We start from the raw sequence: 21,316 nt of genomic DNA on the forward strand, positions 1-21,316 counted from the left end.
AATAAACTGGAGCAGTGGGCAGCAACCAACAGAATGGTTTTTAACAGGGAAAAATGCAAAGTACTACATCTGGGCAATAAAAATGAAAAAAGCATATACAGAATGGGAGGAATAGAGCTAAGCAACAGTACATGTGAAAAAGACTTAGGTATACTAATAGATCATAGACTGAACATGAGTCAACAGTGTGATGCAGCAGCAAAAAAGGCAAATACAATTCTGGGATGTATTAACAGAAGCATACAGTCTAGATCACGTGAAGTCATTATCGGTCTTTACTCCTCTTTGGTCAGACCTCATCTGGAATACTGTGTACAGTTTTGGGCACCACATTTTAAAAAAGACATAGACAAACTGGAGCAAGTTCAGAGAAGAGCGACCAGAATGGTGACTGGTCTGCAAACCATGTCCTATGAGGAACGGTTGCAGGATTTGGGAATGTTTAGCTTGCAAAAAAGAAGACTGAGAGGAGACTTAATAGCTGTCTACAAATATGTCAAGGGCTGTCACATTGTAGAAGGATCATCTTTATTCTCATTTGCACAAGGAAAGACTAGAAGCAATGGGATGAAACTAAATGGGAGGAGACACAGATTAGATATTAGAAAAAACTTTTTGACAGTTAGGGTGATTAATGAGTGGAACAGGCTGCCACGAGAGGTGGTGAGTTCCCCTTCAATGGACGTCTTCAAACAGAGGCTGGACAGACATCTGTCTGAGATGATCTAGTGAATCCTGCTTTGAGCAGGGGGTTGGACCAGATGACCCAGGAGGTCCCTTCCAACTCTACCATTCTATGATTCTATGATTCTATGATCTGGGACTATTTATTTTTTTACTATGGGGCAAAGAACTAACAGGCAAGGAATTGCTACTGTTGTGCCTTGTCACGATCTCTGTCGGCTCAGATCGGCCACAGAACGCTCCTGCCATTGATTAATCAGTTCCCGCTGACATCACGTCGACAGAGCAGACACTTCTGTTCCGTTCTGTTGATAGGGAGTGGCTGAAGATATCATGCCGATTGTCCGCTGGCTCCCTGTTGCCTAACTGCAGGGAGCCGGCTGTCATTGGCATGACATCGCCAGTGATGTCTCATCAACAGAGCAGCCCAGAAGAGGAAGAGCTGCTCTGTTGATGTGGAGCAACTGAATCGCAGGCAGGACTGCTCACTGACCATTCTGAGCCAGAGCCGGGTAGAAGGTGCAGGTAGTTAGTGACTACCTGCCTGTTTTTGTTTTTTTTTTACTATGGGCCTAAAAAGCTTTTATTATTATTATTATTATTAATAATAATAATGCCTGATGCCATAAAGGGTGATTTTGATCTCTAGCATTCACTTAACCTGATACGTATTGTTCAATGTTGGATAATATCCCCTTTCCCTCAGAAAATACTAGTAATAGTTATAAAAGTACACAGATGATAAAATCAGGAATAAGTCCACTCAAACACATTAAAGGGAAGCAGGTTTTAGCTATCCCATCTGACGGTAGCAAAATGTAAGAGACCCTGATTCCAGCAATGTGTTACTTCCAGGGCTGCTTGCTGCAGTTTTCATAAAATCACTGTTTTCTCTGCTGCAGAGCTACCAGTTCTCTGAACGCTGAGCTCTGTATAACCCCGCCCACACCGCTGATTGGCAGTTTTCTTTGTACACTGCGCATAGGCATAAAGCTGCCAATCAGTAATGGGGCTGGGTTATACATAGCTCATGAATATGGAGGACTACATGTTAGGAATATTACTGGACCACTAGTGATAATCTGCTAATAACACTGTGATTTTATCAAAACTGCTGCAAGCAGCCCAATAAGTAAAATCACAGGAATCAGGGTCTCCGTCTCTACATTCTGCTGTTCTTAGATTTGGTGGCAAAAACCTGATGATAAATTACCTTTATCGATGAGAAACAATCATTTAGATGGTGTAATAAAATAAAATAAGCAATAAAATGGGGCATACTAGACTACTATAACATGTTATGGAAGAGCAATAAAAAGCATATGGCCCAATGGTCTAATTTAAATATGTAATAACAAAGGCTAAAAAAATATGAATTAATAAATAATACAGATAATAAACTATGATGCCAACAAAAGTGACCCCAACAAAGTATCATGCCCCAACAGAGATCTCCACATAGGCCTCCACACAGTATAGTAGGCCCCACATAGTCTTCCACACAGTATAATGGGCCCCACATAGTCCTCCATGCAATATAATGGGCCCCGCATAGTCCTCCATGCAACATAATGGGCCTCACATAGTCCTCCATGCAGAATAATGGGCCTCACATATTCCTCCATGCAATATAATGGGCCCCACATAGTCCTCCATGCAATATAATGGGCCCCACATAGTCCTCCATACAGTATAATGGCCCCACACAGTCCTCCATACAGTATAATGGGCCCCACATAGTGCTCCATACAGTATAATGGCCCCACACAGTCCTCCATACAGAATAATGGGCCCCACATAGTGCTCCATACAGTATAATGGGCCCCACATAGTGCTCCATATAGTATAATGGCCCCATACAGTCCTCTATACAGTATAATGGGCCCCACATAGTGCTCCATACAGTATAATGGCCCCACATAGTGCTCCATACAGTGTAATGGACCCCACATAGTCCCCCATACAGAATAATGGGCCCCACATAGTGCTCCATACAGTATAATGGGCCCCACATAGTGCTCCATGCAGTATAATGGGCCCCACATAGTGCTCCTTACAGTATAATGGGCCCCACATAGTCCTCCATACAGTATAATGGGCACCACATAGTGCTCCATACAGAATAATGGCCCCCACATAGTGCTCCATACAGAATAATGGCCCTCACATAGTCCTCCATACAGTATAATGGGCCCCACATAGTCCTCCATACAGAATAATGGGCACCACATAGTGCTCCATACAGTGTAATGGGCCCCACATAGTCCTCCATACAGTATAATGGGCACCACATAGTGCTCCATACAGTTTAATGGGCCCCACATAGTCCTCCATACAGAATAATGGACCCCACATAGTGCTCCATACAGTATAATGGGCCCCACATAGTGCTACTTACAGTATAATGGGCACCACGTAGTCCTCCATACAGTATAATGGGCACCACATAGTCCTCCATACAGTATAATGGGCAACACATAGTCCTCCATACAGTATAATGGGCAACACATAGTACTCCATACAGTATAATGGGCCCCATATTGCCTTACAGTATAATGGCTCTGCATTGCTCGGCACAGCAGGTGCAAAATAATGATGTCATTGCGCCCACTGATCTGAGACATCAGACACAGAGGGAGAATGATGGGGGAACAGTGGACAGCTCCCTCTTTCATCATTGCTTGCAACTGTAGCAGCATCCAGGATGCCGATATATTTGAAAGTGAAATGCTAGGAGGTGCAGGCATCGCCAGCCAAATATAATCACCCTGTGGGCCAGAGTTTGACATACATTGAAATTACCAATTTTCATGTTATATATGTTTTTAGCCAAGGGGTGCTCAATCTTTTCTGATGCAAGGGCCACATAGTCATGTTAAATCACTCCCAAAGGTTGTAATAAAACTTATAGGGGCATTTCAAAATTATATGCCATAGATGTCTGATAGATAGTAGTCCAAAAAATGGAACCTGCATCCATGGTGTAACGGGTCTGGGAGGCGGAACCTCTGAGCTACTATACAAGGGGGCGGCCCTTGTAAGGGAGCGGGTGGCAGTCTCTGGATGAACGGACAGGGAGATACGGCAAGTGATCAGGGCAGTCTCTGGGTAAAGGGTAGGTACGACCTGTGATGGCAGAGCCTCCGGGTAGGCTAGCAGGCAGATGGTAGATGTGTGCTCCCAGGTGAGCAAGCGAGAGTCTCTGGAATAGCAGGTGGTCACGGCACGTGACGGCGGAACCTCCGGGCTGGCAAGCAGGCAGGTAACGGAGAAGCGCTCCCAGGTGAGCGGACAAGAGTCTGAAGTAGCTGATGGTCACAGCACGTGACAACGGAGCCTCCGGGCAGGCAAGCAGGCAGGTAACGGAGAAGCGCTCCCAGGTGAGCGGGCAAGAGTCTGGAATAGCTGGTGGTCACAGCACGTGACGGCGGAGCCTCCAGGTAGGCAAGCAGGCAGGTAACGGAGAAGCGCTCCCAGGTGAGCGGGCAAGCTGGTCCATAGACAGACTGACCGGAGTTGTAAGGCAGACCGTCGGACCTCAGGAAAGCAGGCAGGTAGCTGATGTGCGCTCCCAGGTGAGCGGGCAGGCTGGTCCTTCAGACAGACTGACAGGAGTAGTAAGGCAGACCGTCGGACCTCAGACTGGCAGACAGGTAACAAGTATTCAGGCAGGAATCAGGCAGGTAACTGGCAGGAAACTGGCAGGTAACTGGCAGCGGGACCTGAGGGCTGAAGCACAGGTGAGACACAGGTGCAAACAACATTGCTCGGGCACCTCCATTTTGGAGGAGGTGCCTTATATATGATGAAGTCCTCCGGCCATTGGCCGGGGACTCCTTAGGACGGCGCGCGCGGCCCCTTTAAGAGGAGGGGAGCGCGCGCGCGCGCGCCCTAAGCACAGGGGCCGGGAAGGAGCGCGCGCTGAGAGCAGAGCGGGAGGAGGACGCCGGGAAGGAGCGCGCGCTGACAGCAGAGCGGGGAGAGGACGCCGGGCACGGAGCAGAGCGGTGAGGGGAGCAGCGTCCCTGCCTAGCAGAGGGCAGGGACGCCAGCGCTACAGTACCCCCCCCTTTAGGCCCCCCCTTTTTTAGGCCAGACAGAAATTTAGCTAGGATGAGAGGGGCATGGATGTTCTCCCGGGGCTCCCACGTTCTCTCCTCAGGACCAAACCCCTTCCAATCTACCAGAAAAAAGGTCTTTCCTCTTACCCTTTTGGTGGCAAGAATGTTCTCTACCTCAAACTCGTCCTCAGCAGAAACCGGAGCAGGAGGCGTACCTGTAGACTTGGAAAAAGAGTTAAGTACCACAGGTTTGAGGAGAGATACATGGAAGGAGTTAGGGATCCGTAAGTTGGCCGGGAGTTTCAATTTATAGGCCACCGGGTTGATCTGACTGATGACCTCCAGTGGGCCGATGAACCGAGGCCCTAACTTATAGGAAGGGATCTTGAGCCGGACATATTTGGACGAGAGCCAGACTTTATCCCCAGGACGGAATTGAGGAGGGTCCAGACGTTTTTTGTCAGCGTGTCTTTTCATACGCTCGGAAGACTGAAGGAGTGCGGATCGGGTACTCTCCCAAATGGAGGAAAATTTGCTAACGAGAGATTCCGCAGCCGGGTTGTCCACCGAGGTGGAGACAGGAAAAGGAATCCGAGGATGCTGACCAAAGACTACAAAAAACGGGGATTTGGAGGAGGATTCGCTCTCGTGATTATTGTAAGAGAACTCGGCCCATGGTAGGAGATCCACCCAGTCAGAATGGTGGGCATTAACGAAGTGCCGGAGGTAACTGGTCAGGTTCTGATTGATCCGCTCCACTTGACCATTGGACTGTGGGTGGTAAGCGGAAGAGAAGTCCAGGGTGACGTCTAGTAGTTTACAAGTGGCTCTCCAGAAGCGTGAGGTGAACTGTACCCCACGATCCGACACGATGTGGAGGGGCAGGCCATGAAGACGGAAGATGTGACGAATAAAGTCTCTAGCTAGCTCGGGTGCAGACGGGAGGCCTGGCAGGGGAACGAAATGAGCCATCTTGGAGAAGCGGTCAGCGACCACCCAAATGACCGTACAACCGGCAGAGAGTGGGAGGTCAGTTATGAAGTCCATTGCAATATGCTGCCAGGGGGCAGCAGGTACTGGGAGCGGAAGGAGGCGACCGGCTGGCAGATGTCTCGGAACCTTGTTGCGGGCGCAGGACACACAGGCAGAAACAAAGTCTATTACATCCTTGTGCAGGGTAGGCCACCAGTAGTGCCGGGAAATAAGCTGGAGGGTCTTCTTCTGACCAGCGTGGCCAGCCAGTTTAGACGAGTGACCCCAGTGAAGGATCTTCTCCCGATCAGGTACTGATACGAACGTCTTTCCGGGAGGGAGACGATTTAGACTCACGGGAGCCACCTGCATTACTCTGGCGGGATCGATGATGTGTTTCGGATCTTCCTCGAGATCAGATACCAGAAAGGATCGAGACAAGGCGTCCGCCTTGACGTTTTTGTCAGCCGGGCGAAAATGAAGGACAAAATCAAAACGAGCAAAAAACAAGGACCACCGGGCTTGGCGCGGGTTAAGTCTCTGGGCATGCTGGAGGTAAGCCAAGTTCTTGTGGTCAGTGTAAATTATTACCGGGTGAAGAGCCCCCTCAAGCAGGTAACGCCACTCCTCCAATGCCAGTTTGATGGCCAATAACTCTCGATCTCCTATAGAATAATTGCGCTCTGAGGAGGAGAAGAGTTTAGAGAAGAAGCCGCAAGTTACCATCCTCCCAGAAGAAGATTTTTGAGTAAGTACCGCTCCAGCTCCAGAGGAGGAGGCGTCCACTTCCAGGAAGAACTGCTTGTTGCCGTCCGGGCGATGCAGCACCGGGGCGGAAGAGAAGGCCTGTTTTAAGGAAAGAAAGGCTTCTTCTGCTTCGGGCGGCCACTCTTTGGGATTAGTACCCTTACGGGTGAGCGCGGAAATTGGGGCAGTCCGGGAAGAGAAGTGTGGTATGAAGAGGCGGTAGTAGTTGGCGAAGCCCAGGAACCGCTGAATGGCCTTCAACCCCTCCGGTCGGGGCCATTTCTCGATGGCAGACAGTTTCTCTGGATCCATTCGTAGGCCGGTCTGAGAAATAATGTAGCCCAAAAACGGAAGCGAGGTCTGCTCAAAGAGGCACTTCTCGTATTTAGCGAAGAGGTGATTCTGCCTGAGCCTGAGCAGGACCTGACGAACGTCCCTCCGGTGAGTCTGGAGATCCGGAGAGAAGACCAAGATGTCGTCCAGGTACACCACTACGCAGGAGTAGAGAAGGTCCCGGAAGATGTCATTGACCAACTCTTGAAAGACGGCAGGAGCGTTACAGAGACCAAAGGGCATTACCAGGTATTCATAGTGGCCATCCCGGGTGTTGAATGCCGTCTTCCATTCATCCCCTTGACGGATACGAACCAGGTTGTACGCCCCACGGAGGTCTAGTTTGGTGAAGATTCTAGCCCCCCTCAGACGATCAAATAATTCTGGAATGAGCGGAAGGGGATACTTATTCTTCACCGTGATCTGGTTTAGGCCTCTATAGTCTATACAGGGACGGAGAGAGCCGTCCTTCTTTTTGACGAAAAAGAAGCCTGCTCCCGCCGGGGAGGTAGATTTCCGGATGAATCCCCTGGCCAGATTCTCCTCAATATATTCGGACATCGACCGGGTCTCAGCAGCGGATAAAGGATAAATACGCCCACGGGGAGGAGTAGTACCGGGTAACAGGTCGATGGGACAGTCGTATGGTCTATGAGGGGGTAATGTCTCTGCCTCCTTTTTATTAAAGACATCAGCATAAGACCAATAAGGAATTGGAAGTCCAGGTAGATTAGCTGGGGTAGGAGAGGGACGGACGGGATGGACGGGAACCAGGCAGGTCTTATGACAGTCCTGTCCCCAGCGAAGGACTTCTCCGGTTTGCCAGTCAAGCACGGGTGCATGTTTCTGGAGCCAAGGCAGACCTAGCAAGAGGGCGTGAGAGAGTCCAGGCAGAACATGAAAGGAGATACTCTCAGAATGCAGCATTCCCACCTGCAGAGTAATGGATTCGGTGATGAGTTGGATGGGGCGTGGTAAGAGACCCCCATCCACGGCAGCCACAGACAAGGGTACAGCCAGAGGTTTGGTGGGGATGCGGTATTTCTCTACCAGGGACTGTGAAATAAGATTCCCGGCTGCTCCAGAGTCCAGTTGGGCTAGTTCGAAATAACGGTTCTCCCCGTAGACGATTGAAACTGACAACAGCAGGGATGGAGAGGATTTATTCTTGTCTAGGTGGACCTCTCTGAGCGAACCTAGACACAGGCGTTTCCCGACCTCTCCGGGCAGGCACGGATCCGGTGCTCCTTACTGCCACAGTAGAAGCAGGTCCCCTCGGCACGGCGTAAGTCCTGACGGGTCTTGACCATCTTGGTCTGGTCGACCTGCATAGGCTCAGGAGGGTGTACCTGGTTAGAGACAGAAGGAGTGACGGGTTTCTGAAAAGTAGGAGCTAGACGTGGTAACCTCCTCTCACGGGTGACCTCTCTGGCACGCTCCTGGAACCGTAGGTCAATCCGGGTGGCAAGAGTTATTAAGTCATCGAGAGTGGTAGGAATGTCCCGACCGGCAAGTTCATCTTTAATACGGCCGGACAGACCCTCCCAGAAGACGGAAACCAGAGCGTCGTTATCCCAGGCCAGCTCCGAGGCAAGGGTACGGAACCGTATGGCATATTGGCCCACGGTGAGACTCCCCTGACGGAGGCGTAGCAACGATGATGCAGATGAGGTCTTCCGTCCGGGTTCGTCGAAGACTTTCCGGAAGGCCGTGAGAAAAGCAGGCAAGTTGGACACCAGGGGGTCTCCTCTCTCCCATAGAGGATTTAGCCAGGCCAGGGCCTCCCCGGTGAGATGGGACATGATGAAGGCAATTTTGGCCCGGTCGGAGTTAAACTGGTAGGACAAAAGTTCGAAATGCAGGGTGCACTGATTTAAGAAGCCCCGAGCCTGGACGGAGTCGCCTCCGAAGCGAGGAGGTGCAGAAAGCCGGGGTCCGGGGTAGGATACCATGGTATTAGTGGGCAGCGGAGCTGCCGGATTGCAAGATATGGCACTGGCGGAGGTTGTTGGTGGATCAGACAGAGTGTTCAGGCGAGTATTAACATTCCGCAGGTGACCCAGGATGGACTCCTGTTGGGACCTCTGACGGGACAGTTCAAGACAGAGGTCCGAGAGCGAGGGAGCTTGGGTGCCACCGGGTTCCATGGCCCGAGCAAACTGTAACGGGTCTGGGAGGCGGAACCTCTGAGCTACTATACAAGGGGGCGGCCCTTGTAAGGGAGCGGGTGGCAGTCTCTGGATGAACGGACAGGGAGATACGGCAAGTGATCAGGGCAGTCTCTGGGTAAAGGGTAGGTACGACCTGTGATGGCAGAGCCTCCGGGTAGGCTAGCAGGCAGATGGTAGATGTGTGCTCCCAGGTGAGCAAGCGAGAGTCTCTGGAATAGCAGGTGGTCACGGCACGTGACGGCGGAACCTCCGGGCTGGCAAGCAGGCAGGTAACGGAGAAGCGCTCCCAGGTGAGCGGACAAGAGTCTGAAGTAGCTGATGGTCACAGCACGTGACAACGGAGCCTCCGGGCAGGCAAGCAGGCAGGTAACGGAGAAGCGCTCCCAGGTGAGCGGGCAAGAGTCTGGAATAGCTGGTGGTCACAGCACGTGACGGCGGAGCCTCCAGGTAGGCAAGCAGGCAGGTAACGGAGAAGCGCTCCCAGGTGAGCGGGCAAGCTGGTCCATAGACAGACTGACCGGAGTTGTAAGGCAGACCGTCGGACCTCAGGAAAGCAGGCAGGTAGCTGATGTGCGCTCCCAGGTGAGCGGGCAGGCTGGTCCTTCAGACAGACTGACAGGAGTAGTAAGGCAGACCGTCGGACCTCAGACTGGCAGACAGGTAACAAGTATTCAGGCAGGAATCAGGCAGGTAACTGGCAGGAAACTGGCAGGTAACTGGCAGCGGGACCTGAGGGCTGAAGCACAGGTGAGACACAGGTGCAAACAACATTGCTCGGGCACCTCCATTTTGGAGGAGGTGCCTTATATATGATGAAGTCCTCCGGCCATTGGCCGGGGACTCCTTAGGACGGCGCGCGCGGCCCCTTTAAGAGGAGGGGAGCGCGCGCGCGCCCTAAGCACAGGGGCCGGGAAGGAGCGCGCGCTGAGAGCAGAGCGGGAGGAGGACGCCGGGAAGGAGCGCGCGCTGACAGCAGAGCGGGGAGAGGACGCCGGGCACGGGGCAGAGCGGTGAGGGGAGCAGCGTCCCTGCCTAGCAGAGGGCAGGGACGCCAGCGCTACACATGGGAATAATGGAGGTCCCCTTTACCCACAGTTCGCACTTAGGAGAGAAAAATGCCATGCGTGGATGCAGCTCTTCTCATTGTAAACCTAAATGCCATGAACTACAATTTATAGAGCCACAAGCATGGATGGCCACCTGTAAAACTCTTAAACTAATATATACATTTCTGCGGTAAGAAAGAGACTCAATTCTCCTAAAAGTTATGGGAGTCACAGAAATGACTGGGTGCCACTCCTCTTTTCTTTATTATGGAAACTACATGAAACAGCTACACACAGGCAAGCATTTCCATGGCCAGATGGTTGGTGGGCAGCACAGATTGGCATAGGGCACCACATGTGGCCTCAGGGGCTTTAAACCCCTGCTTTAAACTCTCATGGCTTCTCCCTACTGCTTCCATGGAGTGAGAATGAGAAGATGACCTGATTTTACAGAAAGATCTTTTGGATGTCAGAATATTAATCTGCAAATATCTGCAGCTAAATTAATATGGATATACTTAAGTGTGCTGTGTAACACTGGGAGCCCTGGTCCTGAGGAGGTCCAACACCACTTTGTCACACAAGACACAAGTATTATAAATGGCACATGGCAGGTGGAACTCATATAACAGCTTTACCAATATGGTCCAAGAACGTCAAGTTACAAATCTGTAAATTAAGGTTACTGCAATCCAAACCCATCGTAGGAGTCCAGGACTCTTTACAGCTTTGTAAAATACTTTGTATCTGCTAAACTACATTACGTATTAGGTAACCATACTAGAAGGCCATTCTGATGGCGGCTCAGTAGAAATGTAGTTTGGTAATGCTGGAAATCCCACTAAGGACAACATCTACAAGGAGTTTCTATGTTCTCCTCGTGTTTTCATGGATTTCTTATAAGTACTTTAGTTTCCTCCCATACTCCAAAAACATAATGACAGGGAATTTAACTGTGAGCGTCAAGGGGCACAGTGATGATAATGTGCAGATTTTCCCCATAGACTTGCTCTAGATGCAGAAAATCCGCAGATAAAAAATACATTTGCGTTTTTGGCGTGTTTCCACTGTGGAAACACGCTAAAAACATACGTAATCCACACATGTCTATAGCAATAAAGTTTTGGCAAATACCAGGAAGTATCAAATAAAAAGCAGCTTTATTTAAAGCATAACATAACAAAAAGAGATAAAAAAGAGGCAAAATCACGATAAAAAAGCATGTTAAAAAATGCAGTCAAAAACACAATGAAAAAAAACACAAGTAACCTAATTTAGCCAATAGGTGAAGAAATGCTGCAGAAAATCTGCAACAAAAAACTCCCCAAATACCTAACGTGGGAATGTAGCCTGTTAGATGGGAAAAATCACAACTGCTATACAATACTGGTACGTAGGCTACTGGCGTGGGATATTTTACTAGTATTTGCTTCTCCAAAGTGCTGTAATTGTGCTTCTGCTCATTGATACTAATAATGATTTGTTCTGAAAACTGCGCAAAACTGCTCACCAGACGTAACTTTTTCAGCATTTCCATTTAGTAAATATAAATCTAATCTTTTCACTATATTGACAAGTCATACCAAGCAAGAGAAATGTGGGCTCTCATGACCTTCGTCTGTCCAGGGGCTGTATCTGCTATAGCAGCTCAGCAATATACAAGTGTATTACATATCATTCTGCATGCTGTTTTTTTGTTAATTTGATTTTTTTCCTGTTTCTTGTAGCCATAAAGGTCAGTATTAGGCCTCATTTGATGTCAGTGATAATTCTCATATGTAAATACAAGGACGGAGTCTCATCAGTATTTTTTCCATGTGTCCATTTTTACCATCAGTGTTTTATCAAAAATGTTCTCATAAAAAATGAATTAATTACAAAGCTCCTCCTATCCACTACAATGTTTAAAATGGAACAGATTGCACAGAGGACAGTGTGTGCTGCCAGTGATTTAACATGGACAATGCTTGTCCTTTAATCAAGAAAGTTCCAAGTTATTGGTAGCCATTTTGGAGCTATAGAGAGCTGCTTTTTGTCACTCAGTCACAGAAGTGGATAAGAGTATCCACTTATCTCCTGCCACTCAAATTTTTATGTCTTTTTGGTTTGTTGCTTCCATAGTCAGATTACTTGAACTACTGTTGGGTAATTTTGATCCATTGCTGAGATAAAAAAAATAAGTCTCAATGATTTTTTGCAGACACACCGTACAGAAAAAATGATGAACAATGGAGCAGCCCCATAGAGTGTAATGGTTACTTGTTTTATCTGTGAAAAACATGGATAGACCACGTACATAAAAACAGAACATCTGAATGAGGTCTTATAGGCTTACTATATATACATCTATTACGTTATATATAATTATTGTATTAAAGGAAATCTGTAACCATTTTTTTGCCACCTAATCTGAGAGCAGCATAATGTAGAGAAAGAGACCCTGATTCCAGCAATGTATCAGTTACTTGGCTTCTTGCTGTAGTTTTGATAAAATCACGGTTTTATTAACAGGAGATTATCACTAGAGGATTAGTAAACCTGCTGTTAGCCTATGTGCCCACGATGCAGAAATGCTCAGGATTTTTTCCTGAGCGTTTCTGCATCTCCCTGGCAGAAAAAACGCATGCGGATTGTACATGCGGATTGTACATGTGTTTTTCCTGCCAGGGACATGCGGATGTGAAGTGTTCTTCACTGGCATTTCCGCATGCGGATTGTCAAGCGCTTTCCAAGCGATTTTAGCATCACTTGGAAAGTGCTTGACAACTCGGTCACACTATATAAATCCATGCAACCGGCATGGATTTATATAGTGTGACCCGAGAGAATGTCAAAAAATAAAAAATAAACCTATATTTACCTTCCGATGGCCCCTGCAGTCTTGCTGCGCTCCTGTGCTGGCTGCCGGCAGATCGCGGTACGCTGTACTGAAGGGCCTGCCGTCACATGACTGTGACGTCACCGCAGCGGCAAAAACGCTGCAGAAACGCTTAAAAAACGCATGGTAGAAGGTCTGCCATGTTCCCCAATGATAATCCGCTGCGGATTATCATTGTGGAAAAAAACGCAGCACTACCAATTATTTTGCGGAAGTGCTGCGTTTTCGCCGCCATTGACTTGCATTAGAACACGCCAATTCCGCAAGACTGCATCTGTACTTGCGTAATTGGCGCGTTCTAATGTGCGGATGGTACCCGGGTGTAGAGGAGAGAAGACTCTCCTATGGACACAGGTACCATTAAAAGCTGTAAAAAAAAGAATAAAATAAAAAATAAAGATTATATTCACCTTCCGACGGCCCCCGGACTCCTTCCCTGTGCTTGCCTGCAGATCGCGGTGACGTCACAGTCATGTGACAGCAGGTCCTTCAGTACAGCATACCGCGATCTGCCGGCAGCCAGCACAGGAGCGCAGCAAGACTGCAGGGGCCATCGGGAGGTAAGTATAGGTTTATTTTTAGACATTCTCTCGGGTCACACTATATAAAGCTATGCCGGTTGCATGGATTTATATAGTGTGACCAAGTTGTCAAGCACTTTCCAAGTGATGCTAAAATCGCTTGGAAAGCGCTTGACACCAGCATGCGGAAATGCATGTGAAGAACGCTTCATTTCCGCATGTCCCTGGCAGGAAAACGCATGTACAATCCGCATGTACAATCCGCATGTGCAATCCGCATGCGTTTTTTTCTACCAGGGAGATGCAGAAACGCTCAGGAAAAAATCCTGAGCATTTCTGCATCGTGGGCACATAGCCTAAGACAGGAAAGTGATGAACATAGATCTTTGCTCAAAAATGAAGAAAAAGTTACGCTTTAAAGGGAATCTGTCATCGGGTTTTTGCTACCTTATCTGAGAGCATCATAATGTAGAGACAGAGACCCTGATTCCAGCGATACTTACTTTACTGGGTGCCGCAGTTGTGACACAGTCAGAGTTTTTAGATGTAGCATGTAGCAGAGCTCAGAAAGCTAACCTCGCCCACACCAGGCTCTGTATGTACATTATTAACAGCGAGCTGCTTATCAAAGGAGGGGTCGTGGTGGGACACATGAGTTCTAGTCCAGGCAGTAATAATCTCTTGGTGATAAAACTTTCATTCTATTGCAACAGCAGCACACTTCAGAGTGAAGTATCTCTGAAATCAGTGTCTCAGCCCCTACTTCATGCTCTCCTTAGATTACATAGCACAAACTTGCTGACAGATTCCCTTTAACACTGCCTCAAAGATTTCACTGGAACTTATTACAACATAGTTTCTTTCAACATCAGGTTATAGTGTTACTTTCAGCACATACACCTGAAAAAATCTCTAAGTATGTGGCAAAAGTAACCTTTGAGCTATACAAGGTTATACAAAGATGGACAAAGAAATCCTAACATGATGCAACACTGTAATAGTAGGGGCTTCACCTTTTGGTAGGTCCAGCTATGTTTGTGATATATGTTTATTAATATTACTACCGTTTCTATGTGTATGAATATGATAGGTTCTTTTCATACTTAGAATTATACCACTGATAATTGTCCCATGGTTGGGATACATTATCTTATATTTTCTATACTATATATACACACCTTGGCCCTATACTTTTTTACACGATATAGCGACTCTCTATGTAATGTTTACCATAATCATATGCTGTGGACCTGCCCTGTGGTGTAGCCCCATATGTGATTCCCATGTCATTTTGTGCAGCTCCCATTGATTTGATGAACTTTTAAATATTATATGATATATTTCCATCCAATAAAAAATATATTTATATTATAAATGAGTGGTTATATGTTATTTTCCAGGTTTTATTCCAGAAACTTGCCCAAATTCTAATGCAAATTTAGATTTCAATTTATTGTACAAATATGCACCAAATTTGGCAAATTCTACTCCAGTGCAGTCCAGTATAAGACTGGTGTATGGAACACCTGTCCTAACAATGTCCCTTCTGTTTTCTATATTTTCTGTTATAATTTTGTCATTCTATCTTTTTTAAGATCAGAAGTAAATATTGTTTCCCTCAATTTGATATGTCCACATTTTCTTCTCTGTTCTTCACCTGAATTTTGGATTTGTACATTGATGGATTTTTTGGATTGTATCATTGATGTAGGAAGCACTTGTTTCCATCTATCATCACTGTCTAGACATATTTGCATATTTGATTGTGAAGGATTGGGTGTACGGGGTGCCCAGATAGAGGTAGCACCTCTGGTGGATGGCTTACTGGGTCCTTTTAGGACAGCTCTACCATGTTTGATCTCCATCTGGAACTCAAACCTCACCTGTACCTCCAAGTAAGGCCGTGGCCCCACTATCAGTATTTGGTCAGTATTCGGTCAGTATTTTTTCTCAGGAGTGGGAGCCAAAACCAGGTGAGGAACAATCAGAGAGAAGGTATAATAGAAACAAGTCACCAATTCTGCATTTATCACCCACTCCTGGTTTTGGCTGCTGAGAAAAAATACTGACCGAATACTGACCAAATACTGATAGTGGGACCGTGACCTAACTGCTAGCATGCGGCAATGGGTACACCCTGGAACACCACCTCGGCAGGTGGACTAAAGCAGCTGAGGGTAGCCATCGGTTTTGAGGCCCACGGTGACTGTAAGGGTTTGCCTACCCGTGCATGTGAAGGCTGGATTCAGCAGACTGTGTGGAAGAAACCATCTAAGATTCAACAGACAGAAAAGTAATTGCCATTATGGAGTGCTGTGAGGGTGCAGTGAGGCACATATAGGACACTGCTAGCCATCCTAACCTATCTCCAGTCATCTCAACGAGCTCTTGCCACTGAGCCTCGATAGGCACGGACAAGAGAGTGAGGCTGACAACCTGCGCAACTCTTCCTCACTTCAACCCAAGTCAAGCGCATGTCATAATAAACTGAGGTCTATGTAGGAACGTTGTATATGGGAATGTGCGTAACTAATAGTGGACGACATCATGAGCATCTTTACCATACCAGATGTAACAATTAGCATGAAAACCTCAAGATTCAATGGAGGTAATAGATTAATGTTTTCATGGATTTCACTCTTTTACTTTGATGAATGCATAAACCATAGAAGTAACGTAAAGATCTAATGAAATGACGGCCTCACCACTAGTCACATGAATGACTTATCCATGGCAATTCTGAAACCTAGGTTTTTTTTTAGTTGTATTATTAATTTATATATTTATTATGACTGCTCGTTTAGTTATGCAATAATTTAGTGTACACCTAAATTTATCTCCAACATGTTGTATTCATCGTGTTATGGTCGTCAGGCAGCTGCGATGTAATGTAAAAAACGCTTATTTGTTTTACGGACTCCAGGTGCAAAGGTGGGAGGCAAAATAAAGATTACTAATCCCTGTATGAAAACTACACTGCCTTCCATCCTGTTCTTTTTTTAGCTATTATATAAATGAGTACAGTAGAAAACAGGATGAGATTTCAACTAGTTATGAACCGAACCTTCTAGGACAATAGTGAAATGGGATAGTCAACACAAATGTCACGACTTTCTCTTCAGATAGATACTGTGAAAGTTACTTCATTGTCTGAGTACCTGCTGTTCTCCAAATATTATGTCAGCCCTATTTATCCGACTCATTTCAGAAGTTGCCAAACCAACTGAAAACTCAATTGATTAATCAAAGTATGGATATGTGCACACAATGTCTTATACATGCAAGCTGACCCGCCAAGTTCTGCAAGAGGAATATGCTCCAGAACATGTTGGAATTTTAGGTCTTGAAGAGTTTTCTTGGCATCTCTTTGGTCTTTTCCTGAGTGCTTGTTCAACATTTTTGGCTCAGGGGACTTTTTTTTTGGCATCTTTCCAGTGATTTTGGGTCGTCTGTAGTGGTGTTTTATGGTCATTTTTTTCTCCATTCAACAATGCAAAAACCGCGGTATCTGAAGAAAACTCTGGGAAAACACTGAAAAACATCACTGATCTCTTCAGTATACTCCCCATGTTCCATTGCTATATCACTTTACAGGAGTCTTTCTTTTTTACCAGCATTTTTTGCCTATTGTATAGGTCATGCTAGGAAAAGTGCTAGGACATCATGGAGAAGTCACACAAAAATTCCCAAAAGTTCCATAAATTTCAATAGTTTGGCTCTAAAGTGGATCTGTCGCCAGATTTCACAACACAATATGAATACATTATTAAAAACAGCTCCTAGACCTTATGAGGCTGGTGTACTTACTATGAAAATTCACTGTCAGCAGGACTATATAATTCTAATGTTAAAACAAGCATTTTATGAATCTAACTGGAGCTGGACTCCTAAAATGCACATTTAATATCAGGCTTATCAACTTTCAAAAGGATTATACAGCCGCTGTTATGACAGCGATTTCTAAGTAAGTATATCAGCCTCACCAGGTCTAAGATCTATTTAGTAATGCAGATGACTATATTATCGGGCAAAGTGTGATCCGACAAAACATCGGATCGCACTCGGACCAATGTTATTCTACGAGGCTGTGCATTTCAGATTTTTTCCTCTGACCTATTTGGTCCAAGGAACAAATCGCTACATGTCAGAGTTTGATCCAATATTCAAATTGCACTCAGTTCGCAAGTCAGTGAGTCCGAGGAAAATATAGGGCTGCACTTGGATGACATCTGAGTGCAGTCTGGTTTTCACAGACTGACGGAATGGAGAAAGTGTAGAAATTTTTTCTGCATCTTTTCCACATCCGAGAGAATTAGATCACACCATGATCAGAGTATGATCAGAGTGTGATTTGCCTAATCGACCTGATTCTCTCAGATGAGAGACTACTAGTACTAATACTGTGAAATTTGGTGACTCATCCGCTTTATCATTTTGCCCTAATTTTGTAAGAGTTATATTACTCTACGAGAGACTATAAAAAATGTGGACATTAATATCATTAATTTGAGAATTGCATGTTTATCTATAGGCCAATGTGAGTGCCTGTAAACTGTGCACCGAGATGATATATATCATGTAAGTAATGAGACAGGCTCATCCAATATGCACAAACCTACGGACCACTATGTCAGTAAAAGGCATGATTCAGGAATATTTTTGGGTAAGTTTCCACTGCGCACATTTAATGGTCAGTGTGAAGCGGATTAATGGATTGTGATCAATAGAGTGATGGAAATAACCTTACACCCCACAGAGTCTCCACCACCCCTTTATTATCCATTAACCTGCAGCCACATGCACACATTACTATGCTGACAGCCTGAAAATGCAAACTCCGCATCCATCAGTCATTTCACAGATTCCCTCCTCATTTTACAAGCAATTCCTTAAGGAGCAGAAGCAGCAAGTTTGTAAAACTCCCCTCTGCATTCCAATTAGCTTCTATGCTCCGAATAGGAAACTGGAAAATCACTTTCAATCCACTCTAATATGTACACAGTAGGGTCAGCTATGAGAAGGGTATGGGAAAGGGAGGAGGAGAGGATAACGTGACCCAGAAACAGACCGAAGCTCGGCATCACTGCAGTGTGGAGGAGAGTGAGCGAGCAGGCTCCCATCCTGTGCATGTGCTGTGCACACACTGCGGTACAAGAGTCTGCTGGGTACCACACAATGGCAAAAGCAGGCAGCATTAGGAAGTTACTGCTCCACTATTGTTCTTTAACTAGGAATAGGAAAGATGGTACAATCAATTTACCAGACTTGAGGTTTGCTAAAAATTAAAATTATTCACTTTATGGAGAATTAATAAAGAGAAGAAATGTTTGGGGTCATCTCCATATATAATGTTATAAAATAGTTGACACCTATAGGTAGATATTAGATAGATAAGATATATACAAGATAGATATATATACATATGAGATACATAGTTACTAGATACATAAATAGATATGGGATAGATAGGGGATAGATAGATATATATGGGATACATAGATGATAGATAGATGGATATACAGATAGATAGAAACATAGATAGATAAATATGGGCTAGATATAGATAATAGATAGATATGGGCTAGATATAGATAATAGATAGATGGATGGATGGATAGATGAGCTAGGCCATCATGGTGATATCATGTCACCAGCTAGAGCAGCTCAGACCTCCACGTGCTTTAACCTTCAGGGTGTGGAGACACTGCTCCAGCAGGAGTGGCTGGAGGAGGTAGACAATGACAAGTCAGTGCTGCAGTCAGGATAGCCAGCCGTAGCCCACAGCAGTGAAATCTACTCTCCAAGGTTCCTCAGGAACTCCTCTCTATAATAGATGCCAATTCCCGGCTTACACATGGCTGTGGATTAGGATAATGTGATTACCAATTTTATGACTGCAGATCTTATCATTGCGCACTTGGCACAGCAGGATCCCATGCACAAGCCGGCCATGCTGTACTACACGCCACCCCCTATTATCTGTACAGTGTTTCGCCTTGATACAATGTCAGGAATGTACACAATGTAAATAACCCTGATTTCCAGTTATGTTGTTTAGTTTCTAGGATAGTTCACAGCTTCCTGCCCCCTCATCACTGTGGGACATTTTATGGGTGCACACTAAAGCAAAATGAAAATCACTGCAAACAAATCGCATCCATCTATCTGATAAGGGAACTATGTGTCCCATGTGAGTGTGTGGAGCGTTCCTACACTAAGCCGCCCGTCTACCACTCATTTGCTCTATACTTGGAACTATCCTGCTCTAATTAGGAATACACACTTTATTATAACTATTTTAGGTACATAACATCTTTGTATTTTACATACTTCATACTTGGGATAATGAATTGTGCAATGTAACTTGGCATAAATGTAAATAATAATAATACCTTTTATTTATATAGCGCCATCATATTCTGCAGCACTTTCCAATAGTTCTTGTTGTATTGTATGTTAATGATGTAAATGGTAAGCAATCATGGATACATGGTCACAGTGCCATTTGCAGGTGAGGCGGGTACTTGGATGCCCACCATATGAACTCCTACTGCTTTGTGTGAGTTCACTGCAGAGGACAATTCAATAGACCATATCAGGGTGTAACCTGTATCTTACCTTGGCATCATCTGCCGCGTTGACCTCCACCTCTTGACCATCTGGCTCCTCTTGCCCCAGGTCAATGCATTGCTCAACCTGCTCTTCTGTAGGCTTGTCTGCGACCTGTTCTGTAGAAGTCCCAGCTCCCATGCTGCCAGCTCTTCTCTTTCTCCAAGCTCTTTGACTTGTATTGTTCTTTAAGATAACAGAAAAACTCCTCTGGGAGCAAATCTACTGTACAGAAGTGAGCAGAGACTTTTTATCCTCAATTTCCAATATGCAGTGTCCAACTATAGTAGAGGTGTGTGTCTGCCTTCACCGACTCCTATGGATCTGTCCGCAGGCTGTTCTTGTTAAGTAGCTCATCCAGCACCAGATCCAGGCTAGCGTTCCTCTCAAGTTGTAAAACGCAAATGCTTTCTACCCAGATCAGCCTCAAGCCAACTATCTTACACTCTCTTCAGTGTGTGGGTTTTTTCTTTTAGATGACAGCCTCTCCTTCTATTCCTCTCTTAAGTCTACCCCTCCCTCTCTCTTTCTCCATCACATGAGTCTGGGATCAGACACGCCTTGCAGTATCTAAACAGTCACAATAAAAGCAATGGGGACAGGGGCAGAGGGAGGAGCACTGGCCCCATCCCAAACCGAATGTCTTCATATACAGGAGCAGGACCACAGAGAAAGCATAATGGAGAGAGCCTAGCAGAACAGTCTAGGTGATTCTTATCATGAAAAACTCAATGATGTCCATTGTATTATGTGTCATCAGCTCAAATGTCTTCAAGTGATCTATTAACACTTTCATTTTCTGAAGAATAAATACTTTATTGAATGGGGCATATTTATTATTGCTGTGTTGAAACTAGATCAGACAGGCAGAAGATGCGTCAAGATTCGGTAGGCAACTAGAGGCGGTACAGGATATGGCGATGTGCAACAATTCCAACGATCTATTGCTCCATTGTGGCAAAACTGGTATTTTTATCCATATACAACTTAGACTGCAAGTGCACTGGGTGGTGTAGTGATGCTCTAGCAGGCCATAGTTCTCTTTACTTTTTCCTGCCACCAGATGGATAGAGGAGTTAGAGTCTCTGCTGATTGACATCACCTCTGCCTCCGACCAAAATCTTGTTGATGCGCCACACTTATCCTGTATTTGGCATATATTTATTTGCAATATATTTCTTACATGATGGCCCAAAGAAGAGATTTTGGTCACAAGAAGTGGTAACGTCTTGCAAAAGAGACTGTCTCCACTGTCAATCAAGCAATGAAGGGCAGCATTGGATGGGAGATCACA

At 45.8% G+C, this 21,316-nt stretch overlaps 1 protein-coding gene across 2 annotated transcripts in view; it reads right to left on the reverse strand.

Moving 5' to 3' along the window:
- The window catches only part of AKAP12 (A-kinase anchoring protein 12), a 203,146-nt gene extending 182,567 nt beyond the window's left edge, over positions 1 to 20,579 (reverse strand). Inside the window, exon 1 of one of the 2 annotated variants that reach the window (XM_073672668.1) lies at positions 20,032 to 20,579. In XM_073672668.1, coding sequence (XP_073528769.1) covers positions 20,032 to 20,163 — 132 coding nt within the window. In that variant the 5' untranslated portion in view covers positions 20,164 to 20,579. The remainder of the gene's footprint in view (positions 1 to 20,031) is intronic. The other variant, XM_073672667.1, reaches the window with a different exon arrangement.
- Between the last annotated feature and the right edge of the window lie 737 nt (positions 20,580 to 21,316).

This window comes from Phyllobates terribilis, unplaced genomic scaffold (genome assembly GCF_046119375.1).
Source record: "Phyllobates terribilis strain yellow unplaced genomic scaffold, ASM4611937v1 Scaffold_3__8_contigs__length_932513732, whole genome shotgun sequence".
Taxonomy (NCBI): domain Eukaryota; kingdom Metazoa; phylum Chordata; class Amphibia; order Anura; family Dendrobatidae; genus Phyllobates; species Phyllobates terribilis.